This window comes from Channa argus, chromosome 1 (genome assembly GCF_033026475.1).
Source record: "Channa argus isolate prfri chromosome 1, Channa argus male v1.0, whole genome shotgun sequence".
Lineage (NCBI taxonomy): Eukaryota > Metazoa > Chordata > Actinopteri > Anabantiformes > Channidae > Channa > Channa argus.
The window spans coordinates 846,492-861,132 of NC_090197.1; the positions used below are offsets into that span (position 1 = coordinate 846,492).

The 14,641-nt window shown below is 40.9% G+C and overlaps 1 protein-coding gene across 5 annotated transcripts; it reads right to left on the minus strand.

The window, feature by feature from the left end:
- Positions 1-116: 116 nt before the first annotated feature.
- Positions 117-13,923, minus strand: LOC137127274 (uncharacterized). Of its 5 annotated transcripts, none has more exons than XM_067504231.1 (6): positions 12,788-13,923; positions 4,539-4,684; positions 4,150-4,214; positions 3,793-3,951; positions 3,607-3,711; positions 117-232 (listed from the first exon to the last, which is right to left on the minus strand). In XM_067504231.1, exons 1-6 carry the CDS (start codon positions 13,130-13,132, stop codon positions 189-191), a joined length of 864 nt encoding a protein of 287 aa, XP_067360332.1. In that variant the 5' UTR covers positions 13,133-13,923; the 3' UTR covers positions 117-188. The 5 variants fall into 5 exon arrangements, with proteins under 5 accessions (XP_067360332.1, XP_067360415.1, XP_067360250.1 ...); XM_067504314.1 differs by lacking the exons at positions 3,607-3,711; positions 3,793-3,951; positions 4,150-4,214; positions 4,539-4,684; positions 12,788-13,923 and adding exons at positions 321-425; positions 508-666; positions 967-1,031; positions 1,298-1,443; positions 2,704-2,900; XM_067504149.1 differs by lacking the exon at positions 117-232 and adding an exon at positions 3,410-3,518 and having other exon boundaries at positions 12,788-13,903.
- Positions 13,924-14,641: the final 718 nt, after the last annotated feature.

Genomic DNA, 14,641 nt, shown 5'->3' on the forward strand with positions numbered 1-14,641 from the left:
CAGTCCAACTTACACAAGCTTTTTCCAATGTTCTGTAGTTACAGCATCTCCTTAGAAAGACTTGGCAGTAAACTGTCTTAATAACTACAAATGTTCTGAATAAAAAGCAAAAAACGTCAGTTTGAGTGAGTTTATTTATTCAGTGTCAGTTACAAATACTTGTTTCTGAAGACAGTTGTGTTTTTACTTCAGGTGAACTGTATCCTGGTGCTGTCGCCTTCATGACAGAAATCTGCAGAGGGAAAGGAAAGAGATGAGGTTCTGTCTGATGTCACACATCTCAAGTTCACCATTTGATCAGAGGTTTACAGGTGAAGCACCTTTATTTGGGTCATAGTGGAAGTCTGGTTCTCCGGAGAAGCCGAGGCAGCTCGCCTGCTGCTTGAATTGTTCCAGGTCTAAATCCTTCACGGTCGTTTCTCTTGCTGGAAACCAGACAACAAAAAACTCACAAGTGTTTCACAGTTGTTGACTTTTTCCTTTTTTTTCTGATTGGTTCCTTCTTACCCAACAGATAAAGAGCATGAGCACTGATCTCCTTCTCTGTGGTGATAAAATTCATTAATCTAAGCATTTTGTCAGCATCTCTGGCAGTGCTGTTAATGCTTAAGAGCACACAGCCTTCACAGCTTGGCAGCAAGTGGAACGCAGAGGTGATGTTGGCGTCTGAGGACAGAGGTCAAAGAAGTCAAACAAACAGTATTCTGCAGATCTAAAATGATTCTCTGAAAATTAAGCAGTTGCTGTTGTTATCAGTACTGTTTTATGTCGCAGTACATTGAACATCTTTTAGTTCTGGAGTGTAGTTTGACCGGGGATTGAACCACTGATCCTGTGGTCCGTGGACAACTGCCTTCTTTAATTAAACCTCCAGTAGCGGGCAGGGTCTTAAATCTGCAGCTTTTAATTGTATACTTCAGAAATTTGGGTCTGCAAAGTTGTTCAAAGTCAGTTCAGGGAACTCACATGTCACTTTTGCAGTGTTGCCATCAAGAGTTACGGTGCTTGTTGAGGCAAGGCAGCTACCATTTCTGGGTAAAACGACAGAGGAACAAGTGAGTTAGCATCAAAAATCTCAAAATAAAATTGAGTCAGATCAGCAGATCATCAGCGTATAAGTAAAACTTAATAATAAGACATGTTAATAAGTGAAATAAGTGAGCCAAGGGCAGCTTATACACTACTAATCAGTGGGCTGTTTGAACAAATATTACATAATATTATGATAAAATGATACTTTACTGTTGTATATTTATACTGTTAATGTAGTAATGTAGAGTTGAATGTATCAACTCACATTCTGTTCTCTTGAGACATAACAATCTCATTGGTACTAGATGGTGATGCTGTGATGTTCAACCAGCTGCTGTCCGTCACCTTCAGGATGTCCTTATAGATTTCATGGTCACTGTAACCCACAATGAAGTTGGTTCTGCCGAACATCTGCACACAAACGTGTTTCATTAGGAAGAGCTGGACATGTTCTTCTTAATGAAACCTTTATGAAAAACAGAGAATCGGATGCTGTCAGGTCTGGTCCTCATCGTATTGATTTGTTTGTTCGTGATGTTCAAACCCTAAGAGTGACGGGGCAAAAAGTGATTTCCTGTGCTAACTGCACTTCACCTAACCCTAAGAAAAACATATGAGCTTGAACACGATAACACTCACACTACACACTGGCCTACACTAGCCTAGTCACCATTTAGAGAAGACAAGTTCCTTTTCATTTCTGAAAGAATCCAGTTCTTTCTCTTCCTCTGATTCCTCCTCTGTCACCACTTCCTGCTGACCTCCACCATCCTCTGAGTAGTAGGCTACAAGTCTCCACAGAACAACCCACAGAAATGTTCTGTTTCACAACTTCCAGTCTCCACAGTTTTAAGAAACAATGAACTGATCCATGATACAGCTGCCACAGCTCTAATCTAAACTCAGGTTCTTTACCTTCTGCCAGCACACATAACAATAAAAATATTAATAAATAGAATGAAAGAGTTTTGAGTAAATTTGCTTTAACTTGAATCAAAAATTTCCATGAAAGAAAATAAATTAATGAAATTGTGAATTATATAAATAAGATAAATTCCTTCATTTTTGTAAATGAAGTGGCCTTTGTCGGGGGGGAGCTTCAGCACCACCAACACAAAACCTTCCAGACAAGATCCAAATTTTACATGATGGTGTTAAGTTCACCACAGCTGCAAGATGTCACCAAACAGTATGTCAGTATGTATGTTAGGCAGGAGGTACAACAAACTTACTCTGTCATTATTCACAGTAAGACCGTCTCTCAACATGAATCTTCATTTTACCTTCAAACTAAAAAAACTGACCGTGCACTGAAATCAAGCTGATTTTAACACAAGGATGTTTCTCACTCGGATGATCTCCTGCTGTGTGTTACATCTGTGAAACGCAAGTCAAGACAATGCTGATTTGTCCTGACATTGTCCAGAGTTCATATATGTTATCAGCATTCCGTCAGTGTAAAAGATTAACGTGAGAAGAAGTTTGAAAAACCCAGTAGGTCATTTAACAACACATTTAACAAAGAATCAGTGTTTAACACCTGCTCTGACTAAAGCACAGGAGGCACAAACTGAGGCTAATAATTTCACCAAAGGAAGAATGCTGCTTTAATGCATCACTCCTAACATCAGTAACACCTGACGACCCAGGAGGAATCAGAGGAGGGTTTACCATGGAGGGGTCAGCCAGAGACAGGGGAGTAACCAAAGGTCGGCATTCTTCAGGCGTCAGAGCCGAGCTGCTCAGAAACAGCCCCACAACCAGGAAAAGACTGCTGAGACACAGATTCATGATGCTGCAGGACGAACTAGTGAAAACTGACTGGAGCTCTTCAGCCTTTATAGGAGCTGATGGGGACAGAGGTTCAAATTGCTGGGTTTTCCGGGATTTACTTAAAATGGGTTCGTGTCCAACATCTGCCCAGTGTTGTTTAGCTGGTGTATCTGTCCACTGGGATAAAGGGGATTTTAGTGTTTGCTGTGGTTTTAGGGTTTCGTAATGGCAAGATGTAATCAATCATTTACCAATTTGTTGACTTAACCACAGACACACACAGGAGAGCAGAGGACTGCTTCAATTGGGCTCCAACACAGGTGGAGACACCAGAACAGGGCTGGGGTTACAGATATACCAGCTGCATTCAAGACATAATTTATAATGAATGCAGAAATCTGAGCAATTTTAACATGTGCTCAAATCCAACACCACCTGGTGTTTGTCAAACAGTGAGATTTGGACTGGCAACAACTTGTAGAAATATGTCCTCTTAACCTGACATGGTAAACCTCTCCCCCAGTGCTCCAAAATCAACAGTTTGATAACCTCAGCATTAAAATTAATGAATAAAAATGTCCTCAACAAAAAGGAAACACATCACTTTGACTTTAAGCAATTTATTTCTTCAGTGTCAGTTACAATTTCCTTCTGAACACAGTTTCTACTTCAGCTGAACTGTATCCTGGTGCTCTCGCCTTCACGACAGAAATCTGCAGAGGGAAAGGAAAGAGATGAGGTTCTGTCTGATGTCACACATCTCAAGTTCTACATTTGATCAGAGGTTTACAGGTGAAGGACCTTTCTTTGGGTCATAGTAGAAGTCTGGTTCTCCGGAGAAGCCGAGGCAGCTCGCCTGCTGCTTGAAGTGTTCCAGGTCTAAGTCCTTCACGGTCGTTTCTCTTGCTGGAAACCAGACAACAAAAAACTCACAAGTGTTTCACAGTTGTTGTTTTTTTCCTTTTTTTCTGATTGGTTCCTTCTTACCCAACAAATAAAGAGCATGAGCACTGATCTCCTTCTCTGTGCTGATGAAATTCATTAATTTAAGCATGTTGTCAGCATCTCTGGCAGTGCTGTTAATGCTTAAGAGCACACAGCCTTCGCAGCTCGGCAGCAAGTGGAACGCAGAGGTGACATTGGCATCTGAGGACAAAAGTTACATTATTAAACAATTTGATAAAAATTAGCTTTAGATCTGAGGAACCTAGTTAAAAAGTGTATTTTATAAAACATGAGTGATGTGATCTAAACAAATTTTGCACAAATTTGAAAACATTTTAAAAAGCCTTTAGATGAGCTTGAATCGGAGCCATCAGAACTTTTAACTATCAGGAAACTTACATGATGATTTTGCAGAGTTGCCATCGATAGTTATATTGAATTTTGATGCATAGCAGGATCCATTTCTGGGGTAAAAGTAAGGTGAAAAGAAAAAAGAAAATCATTCTTATACCACGCTGAAATCTCCACCCAAAGTCATGAAATACAGTGGCTGCAAACTTCAAACTCGTCATTTCAGGGAGTAAAAGCCTGCACTGACACCTTCAGTGCTCTGGCTTTGTTAATCACAGGCAAACTCAGCTGTTCCAGTGCTGAGGTTGATGCTTTCTATTCAACTTAATGTTATGAGGAAAAAAAAGAGAGGTTCACAAAAGTAACCGTGATGAGCAATAATTCACAGAAGTGACTCTGTTTTATATTTGTGCTAATTATGTAGTTGATCAACTCACATTCTGTTCTCATGATACATAACAAGCTCATTAGGACTGGATGGTGATGCTGTCATGTTCAGCCAGCTGCTGTCCGTCACCTTCAGGATGTTCTTATACACTTCATGGTCAGTGTAACCCACAATGAAGTTGGTCCTGCCGAACATCTGCAAACTCAGAGACATTTCTTTAAGCAAGGCTGAATATCAAACATCAAAGAACATTATCGTTTGATTATTGGTCATCAGTTATTATTGATTGTTTCTCATTACTTGGTTATGATTTGTTTGATTCACATGAATCCAGGTGAATGAAAAGTAAAAAGTGTTAATTATTATTAAGCTTTATTGAAATAGGTCATTGGACTTTGGTCATGTCCCTGAAGCATCTCTGTTGTCCAGTAAAAACATGAAGGTTCACTTTTACCTTCAGACAAAATAAATCTGACATTTATCTTCTGAGAGCAAAATGTACCTTCTAATCAGATTTATATCCTGTATTAAAATCCTATGTTTCAGCTAAAGGACCAACTGTTATTTAGCTTAGTAAAAACCTCATAGCACCATATCATCCCAGTAGACCACTTCGTTCTCAGAATGCAGGCCTACTTGTGGTTCCCAGAATTTCCAAAGGTAGATGGGAGCTAGAGCCTTTAGCTCTCAAGCTCCTCTCCTGTGGAACCAGCTCCCAGTTCAGATTCAGGAAGCAGAACCCGCTCTACTTTAAAGTCTGGGCTCAAAACCTTCCTCTTTGATAAAGTTTATAGTTAGTTATAGTCATGCTGCTATAAGCTTAGACTGCTGGGGGACCCACCCCCCGATGCACTGAGCTCCTTTTCTTCCTCTTGTCCCTCTCTCCTCTCCTCTCACCACACAATTGTCACCACTGTATGACATTAACTCTGTGTGTTTTCTCCCGTAGTTGTCTTTGTCCTTCTCTGTCTCCCTCTCTCTGTCCCTTTCTGCACTGCATTGTGCACTGCTCTGACCTGAGTCTAAAGCACGAGAGATGTAAACAAATTTCCTTAAAACTGATTTCTGCATCAATCCTAATCAGAGGAGGATTTACCATGGAGGGGTCGGCCAGAGACAGGGGAGTAACCAAAGGTCGGCATTCTTCAGGCGTCAGAGCCAAGCTGCTCCGAAATAGCCCCACAACCAGGAAAAGACTGCTGAGACACAGATTCATGATGCTGCAGGACAAACCAGAAAAAACTGACTGGAGCTCTTCAGCCTTTGTAGGAGCTGATGGGGACAGAGGTTCAAACTGCTGGGTTTTCCGTGATTTACTTAAAATAGGTTCGTGTCCAACATCTGCCCAGTGTTGTTTAGCTGGTGTATCTGTCCACTGGGATAAAGGGGATTTCAGTGTTTGCTGTGGTTTTAGGGTTTCGTAATGGCAACATGTAATCAATCATTTACTAATTTGTTGACTTAACCACAGACACACACAAGAGAGCAGAGGACTGCTTCAACTGGGCTCCAACACAGGTGGAGACACCAGAACAGGGCTGGGGTTACAGAGATACCAGATGCATTCAAGACGTAATTTATAATGAATGCAGAAATCTGAGCAATTTTACCAAGTGCTCAAATTCAAGCACCTTCTGGTGTTTGTAAAACAGTGAGATTTGGACTGGCAGCTTCTCTGGACTGGTTCTCTGTGTCACCACATATTTTATATGGCACAATATTCTGGTAAAGCACTGATTGAAAGCTGGCTCGAATTGAAGTTACAGAGGACAGTGATTGATGTTTGTGTGACAGCAGGAATGACAAACGTTAACATAAGTACAAGCAGAACTTGTAGCACTGAAATGATCATCAGGCAAGTTCTAACTCCTGCATGGACCTGTCTTCTTCGCCTTACACAGTAAACCTACATCTTCTCCCTTGATGCTTCAACTTCAACAGTTTGAAAACCTCAGTGTTAAAATGAATGAATGAAAATGTTCTGAATAAAAAGCAAACACGTCAGTTTGAGTGAGTTTATTTCTTCAGTGTCAGTTACAATTTCCTTCTGAACACAGTTTCTACTTCAGCTGAACTGTATCCTGGTGCTCTCGCCTTCACGACAGAAATCTGCAGAGGGAAAGGAAAGGGATGATGTTCTGTCTGATGTCACACATCTCAAGTTCACCATTTGATCAGAGGTTTACAGGTGAAGCACCTTTCTTTGGGTCATAGTAGAAGTCTGGTTCTCCGGAGAAGCCGAGGCAGCTCGCCTGCTGCTTGAAGTGTTCCAGGTCTAAGTCCTTCACGGTCGTTTCTCTTGCTGGAAACCAGAAAACGAAAAACTCACAAGTGTTTCACAAAATGAAGTCATTTTTTTACTCTCTCTCTGATTTGTTCCTTCTTACCCAACAGATAAACAGAGTAAGCTGTGATTTCCTTCTCTGTGCTGGTGAAGTTAATTAATTTAAGCATTTTGTCTATGTTTCCGGCCGTGCTGTTGATGCTTAAGACCAGACAACCATCACAGCTCGGCAGCAAGTGGAACGCTATGGTTATGTTGGCATCTGAGGACAGACACAAAGTTAGAAAAATCAGCTATTCATCAGCTATAAAATAGCTACATGATTTGAACGAGCCCCCAAATCATGTTATGCCCCTGGTCCAGGGAAACCTACACATAGCAAGATGTGCTCCACCACTGTTTCCATTCCCAAGCAAAAACCAGAGGAAGTGTTCTAAACTGTAGCAGTTTTATTTGCTTCGGACGTGAGCAGTGTCCAAAACAACAAATACAAACTCTAACACCATTGCTGTCTGACCTAAGCAAACCAAACAAAGACAAAAATAAAGGACAGGATGTCTAACTGAACTCCTCACCCAAAACAGGAGAAAAATTTGTAAAACAAAAGGGCTTCTCACTCCTAGTGTGGCTACCTGGTGCTCAATATGTACAGTGAGTTATATTTATAATTATCTACATAAATGTCAAAAAAACTAAATTCACAGAGCTCTCTAATCGAGTCCAAACAGAATGCTGGGTTGGTTGGGAGTGTCAGAGGTGGACCGCTGGGGCTGCTGACATCCTGGTGTATATGGAGGATGCTCCATCGCTCCATCCTTTCCAATCAGGTGGTGACAATCAGTTCAAATGGCCAAATCCGTGACGACCACCTGTGGCTCAACCCCCCCCCCTCAGACACACCGACACAAAACACATGAAGAGGAGGAGAAAAAAACAACATAACAATAATAACACACGTAATGACTCAGGTCATAACATCTCTTTTCCCAAAGTAAATGTTTTATTCTGCTAACGAGACAGACTATCAGCCATTATATTATCTGGACCCTTTTTATAAGGGATTTCAACGTTAAAATCCTGGAGCAACGAACACCAGCGCACGAGACGGTTGTTGTTGTTCTACATCTGAGTCAGAAACACGAGAGGGTTGTGGTCAGAGTAAACAACCATCCCGAGAAAGCGAAGGAGCTCACGGAGCATCCTGGGCTGGGAAGTCAAGGATGGCCTGAACTTTAGCAGCAACAGGGGACACTTGGCCCTGTCCTACTTGTTTGCCCAAATAGGTAACGACCACTTTCCCAAACTCACATTTGGCCAAGTTAAGAGTGAGGGAAGCAGCACGCAAGCGACTAAAAATTTCACTAAGGGTTTTCAGGTGCTCAGACCAGGTTGCCGAATAGGCCACTATGTCATCTAAGTATACTTCACATGTGTTCACACCTGAAAGCACTGTATTCATCAGCTGCTGGAAAGTGTCTGGGGCATTTCTCAATCCAAATGGCACTGGAGGAAATGGTCTGGGGTGACAAAGGCACTAATTTCAGAGGCACTTGGTGTTAACGGGACCTGCCAGTACCCTTTCGCTTTCGTGATAGCGTTTACTTTGCGGTAATCATTACAGAACCGTGGTGTCTGGTCACCCTGTCTGGGAACAAGAAGAGAAGGTGAACTCCATGGACTATTACTGGAGACAGCAAAACCATGGTCAAGGAGGTATTTAACTTCTTGCAGCAACACTGTTCGTTTTGTAGGATGGACACGATACGCATGCTGTTTAATGGGTTTGTGGTCACCTACATCAATGTCATGGCTGATCACATGACTTTGACTTTTCTAATGTCAGATCTGGCCGGTTCGGGTCGGTGTGCCAAATATAACTTTAAGTTATTTAGGATTTCTGTGTTTGGAAGGCGTGTACAGGGAGCTGAGCCATGTCTGTCATTTAAGCCATCATCTCTAGGATTGTATGGTGCTTGTGGGACAGACAAAGCGGAGACAGAGACAACAGGAACTATGGCAGAAGAAAATACACCCTATGTGTTCAACATACTTTTTAATCATGTTAATATGGCACACTCCAGTTTTCTTCTTGCATCAGGGGTTTGAATTATTCTGTTTCACTAAGTTTACGGTCAACCACATAGGGACCAGAAAACTTAGCTTGAAAGCCAGAACCAGCAATGGGCAGTAGAACTAACACACGGTCACCTGGGTGAAAAATCCGCGCAACGAACTTTCTGTCATAATTTGCCTTCATCTTGGTCTGAACAGCTGAAAGCGATTAACCAGCTACATCACAGGCCTGATGTAGTCTCTCTCTAAATAAACTAACATAATCCAGAATGTTCGTTTCTGGACTTGGCTTCTCTGAGAGTCATTTCTCACGGAGCAAACGCAATGGGCCGCGCACAGTATGGCCAAAAACTAAATCGGATGGGCTAAAACCCAAAGACTCCTGACGAGTTTCCCGCACAGCAAATAGCAGCAGTGGTAACCCTCATCCCACTCACGGTTAGACTCAGTGCAGAACTTCCGAATCACGCTTTTCAACGTTTGGTGAAATCTTTCTAATGCGCCCTGACTCTCTGGATGATACGCGCTGGATTTGCGGTGCTTAATACCGAGCTCGGTCATAACTTGTGCAAATATTTTAGACATGAAGTTTGATCCTTGGTGAACTCTGAATATGCTCTGGAGGCCGAATGTTGAGAAAAACTTGACCAGAGCTCTCACGATGGCACGAGCCTTCAACGAGCGTAGTGGCCCAGCCTCAGGAAAACGCGTCGCCGCACACATTATTGTCAGGATGTATTGATTGCCGGATTTAGTTTTTGTTAATGGACCAACACAATCTACAATTACATGTTTAAATTGTTCTCCAAGAACAGGGATCGGTCGTAGCGGAGCGGCAGGGATTAACTGATTGGGTTTTTGTACCAGACATTTGGCAGGTGTGGCAAGAACGGCAGAACTTCACAACATCGGATTTAAGTCCAGGCCAGAAGAAATAACGAAGGACACGATTGTAAGTTTTTCTTATACCTAAGTGGCCGGACGTGTTGTGATCATGTGCTAGACTCAGAACTTAAAAGGCTGAGGGACAAAAATTTTTAGCCACATCACCTTTCTACAATCTACACTACAGCCGAGCTTTTCCATCTCGGCAGGCCCAGAAACCGAGCCCACGGGAGCGGGTTCTGCGTCCTGTGTCTCTGTGTGGGGGAAGTTACGGCGCGGAACCTCTGGATCATACTCTCCAGTCAGCTGGAGTTGGCGCAAACCTGATTCAGTTCTGCTAAACGCTTTTATACTGAATGATGTTTTTATCAAGGAACGTTTAGACTTTATGTGATTCGGAATACATCCATCTGAATGAACTCCGTCCTCCCGACTGCTCCGTGTTTGGTACAGGTCGTGGAAGAGGATTTGCCATTGTACACCTTGACTATTTCTCCTGCAGGCAGTTGAGTCAGGACACCTTCAGCTCGTTTGAACACCAAATGTCTAAGGTTGGAACTACAAAGTCTTTTTGTTGTGTTTGAATCTACAGACCTCCTGGTCCTGCACGTGTGTTTTTATATGAGTTTGCAGAGTTTTTATCAAATTGAAGTCTGTGTTAATAGCTGGTGATTTTAACATCCACACTGATGAAGCTTCCTGCAACACGGCATTAGAATTAATATCTTTGACCGAGTCCTTTAACTTCACACAGCAGGTCTCTGGTCCCACACCAACAAAGGGTCATACATTGGACTTGGTTTTCAGTTTGGGCCTTTGTGTGGATCAAATATCTATCAACGATATTCAAGTGAGTGATCACAGTTGTATTTTCTTTAATTTGTCCTTTTATATGGAGTCCCAGGACAGATGGTCAAAAACTGTTTTTATCAATTAATATATCATTTAGAATATTTCTAACATGAGGAAAATGTTGTCCAATGAAGATTTAGAGATGATCATATTGTAACTCATGCTTCACTTGTCTTAACTAACATGTTATAAATCGTCTTCAGATTGTTCAGAACTCAGCAGCGAGGCTTTTAACTGGAACCAGTAGAAGATCCCACATCACACCGGTTTTATAGTCTCTTCACTGGTTTCCAATCAAATTTAGAATTGAGTTTAATATTTTGGTGCTCACTTACAGAGCCCTTCATGGCAACACTCCTGAGTACATTTCTGTCCTGTTGACCCGTTATGGCTCCTCGAGAGAATGGAGGTCATCAGGTCAAATTCTGTTCGTGGTCCCTAAAACCCATTTTAAAACTCGGGGGATCTTTCTTTTCAGTCTCTGGCTCCCAGACTATGGATCTGCTGGTTATGCTGATTCTTTTAAAAAGCAACTGAAGACCCTCTTCTTCAGACAAGCTTTTAGCTGACTGGGCTCTTATGATTGCATCTTTTTTGTAGTTGTGTTTTAATTTATATTTGAAGTTTTATTGTCTCTAATATTTTCTATTTTTTACATTTTGTAAAGCACTTTGTGATTTTATCTGTGAAAGGTGCTATATAAATTAATTTTACTTTCTATTTTTATAAGACACGAGTGACATGATCCAAACTACATGTTGCACAAATTTTAAAAACACTGAAGAGAGTTTTATTTTGATACCCATCACAGTCTGTGATGTCCAGAGGTCAGAAAACTTACATGATGATCTTCCCGTGTTGCCATCGATAGTTATGTTGCTTGTTGATGCAAAGCAGACTCCATTCCTGAGGAAAAAGGAAGACAAAAATCTAAATTTAAGAAATGAGACTCATTCTGATATCACACTGAAATCTCCACCCAAAGTCATGAAAATACAGTATCTGCAAAAAAACTTAAATTCTCATCATTTCAGGATGTAAAAGCCTGCGCTGACACCTTCAGTTCTCTGGCCTTGTTACCAGCTGTACCAGTGCTATGGCGAATGCTTTCAATTCAAGTTAATGTCAATTGGAAAAAAAGAGAGGTCCACAAAAGTAACAGTTATGGCAAAATTTCCAATAGCAGTTAACCTGAAGCAGCAACTGCACCAATTCTAGACCTTCACACAGCATTAGCACTGAATCATAAATCTGCCAGTGTTATACAAACTGTGTCTTAGAGGAATAAACAATGGTTTTCTTCTAATGAAAGAATAATTTTCACAATTTTAGTGTTGATAATGTAGTTGATCGACTCACATTCTGCTCTCCTCCAATATAACAAGCTCGTTAGGACTGGATGGTGATGTTGTGATGTTGAACCAGGTGCTGTCCGTCACCTTCATGATGTTCTTATACACTTCATGGTCAGTGTAACTCACGATGAAGTTGGTCCTGCCAAACATCTGCACACAAACACAAAGTCATTGAACAACAGCAAACACAGACTCATTTCTTTAGACAGGGCTGAATATCAAACTTCAAAGAAAGACAGAGACAGACTTCAAGTCTGGTCCATATGACCTTTTCTGATCAGACTGTTCATCTTTTACATCAATTTGACTTTGAACAACTTTTCTTCTTAAACAACTTTTTGTTTGATTTGGTTTTCTGACATGTGATGTTTGCTTTGATTATTGGTCATCAGTTATTATTGATTGTTTTTTTATTACTTTGTTCTAATTTGTTTAACTCACATAAATCCAGGTGTTTTTGATATCTAGTAAAAGTTTCCACGATTATTACGTTTTATTAAAATACTTTGTCCAGTAAAAACATGAAGCTTCACTTTTGCCTTCAGACAAAATAAAATGATATTTATACTCTGAGACCAAAAAGTGCCTTCTAATCAGATTTATATCCACTATTAAAATGATATGTTTCAAAGGACCAACTGTTGATTTAGCTGAGTCAAAAGTGTCATTTAACAACACTATTTCTAAAATCCTAAAAACTAAATTTCAGTCTGCTGCATCTGTTTCCCAAGTTTTGTCTGTTGCTAATCCAACATTGTATTTTCATTGTGCACTGCTCTGACCTGAGTCTAAAGCACAAATTTCCTTAAAACTGATTTCTGCATCAATTCTTATCAGAGGAGGATTTACCATGGAGGGGTCTGCCAGAGACAGGGGAGTAACCAAAGGTCGGCATTCTTCAGGCGTCAGAGCCGAGCTGCTCCGAAATAGCCCCACAACCAGGAAAAGACTGCTGAGACACAGATTCATGATGCTGCAGGACAAACCAGTGAAAACTGACTGGAGCTCTTCAGCCTTTATAGGAGCTGATGGGGACAGAGGTTCAAACTGCTGTGTTTTCCGTGATTTACTTAAAATGGGCTCTTTGGCCCCAGTTTCAAGTTTTCTGCCCAAAGTTGGGAAATCGTTTGGTCTCTCTGCTGTTTCAAAAGGGACTTCAGTGTTTGCAGTGGTTGAGGGATTTCTTAATAACATCAATGATTTATTTATTGAATTGACTTCAGTCACCAGTGGCTCACGAATGAGGATACAGGAGAGCAGAGGATGGCTTAACTCCAGCTAAAACTGACGGAGAACCAACACGACTCTTTTAGTGCTGCTGCGGTACCAAACACTCTTGTAGTCTCTGACTTTTTACTGATACAGAGGCTTTGTTCAGGACGCAATGAAGGCAGAACACAGGACAGCTTGGACTGGCTGCTGAATGTGTCCTTTCCTGAGATACTCCAACACAACAATATCCAGGAAGCGAAAGACACCTTAACAAGCTAGGGTTGAAGATAGAGATGATAGTTATATACATACATATATATGTGTTATAATAATCTTCACCTTGATGAGATAAAACATTAACATTTAATGTTAAAATGCTAATACATGTTCATTCATCAGGATAAAGGACATTCTGCATGTTGAGCAGTCTTCTTTTTGTTGTGATACTTGCACTTAGCTTTAGAAAGACCGTCGTCCACGGACCACAGGGTCAGTGGTTCGAGCCCCGGTCCCGGCTATATGTTGAAGTGTCTCTGGGCAAGACACTCAACCCCTAACAGCCCATTCCCCTCCCCAGCTGTGCAGTGCCGTCCAAGCCCTGAAAAAATTGGGGAGGGTTGCGTCAGGAAGAGCATCCGCTGTGACAATGATCCGCTGTGACGACCCTGAACTAACAGGATAAGCCGAAATCACAAAAAAAAAAACAAAACAAACGAACTTGCATTTAGCTTTAGATTTAACTAGCAGCATTTAATATTACAAAGTCGTGCACTAACATAAGACATCTGGTAAATATATATTATACTGCTACATGGCAGGATTTTATACTCAAACTGGCTAACTCCTAAAATAATCAACAAAGAAACAAATAGTTGTTAGTTAAATTTTTGGAGCTTTAGGTTCCATATTCCAGAGTTTGAAGGTTTGCGTCGGCTCCACTGTGATCTACTTCCAGCTGGAATGAGGGCAGAGGTGATTTGGTTCTCGCTGGAAGACAAACAGTCCCTTTAAACATGTTGTCTTTCAGGTTTGTTGGTCTAAAGTTTATATTAGCACAAACTGAATCATCGTGGTCTCACATGGGTGTAAGATTTGTAAGCCCTTATTTTGAAAGGGCGAAAAAGAGTTAAAATAAAGAAACGAACGGGAAACAAATGTTTCTTCATCAGGAATTAATTTCAGTTATTTTAAAGTATCAAGTATTTGGCACCACAGGTGGTTTAGTCCAGTAGGTCGGGGTCAGAGTTCAAAAGATGTTTAAAGGCAGAGTGAAAAAGAGAAGTTGTTCAGTTTTCATATTTGAAGATATAATATTTTTGGGAAATGTTGAATTTTTTCATCATATTTTTTTGTTGTTTGGATTTAGAAGCTTCAACACATTAATGATGTGTTAATGATGTTCCACCAAACTAATACAGTGTATATTTACAATAGTACTGTATTTTAGTACGTGCAAATATATTTTGCTGCTTTTATTTTTATACCTTTCAT

Excerpts from the sequence above, each read along its gene's own strand:
- LOC137127274 (XM_067504231.1), bottom strand. The coding sequence starts at position 13,132 with ATGTTATTAAGAAATCCCTCAACCACTGCAAACACTGAAGTCCCTTTT. Across the intron at positions 4,685-12,787 it reads CTCTGGCAGACCCCTCCATG|ATGTTCGGCAGGACCAACTT; the intron begins GTAAATCCTCCT and ends CTGAGTTTGCAG. Across the intron at positions 3,952-4,149 it reads CAACTCTGCAAAATCATCAT|ATGCCAATGTCACCTCTGCG; the intron begins GTAAGTTTCCTG and ends TTTTGTCCTCAG.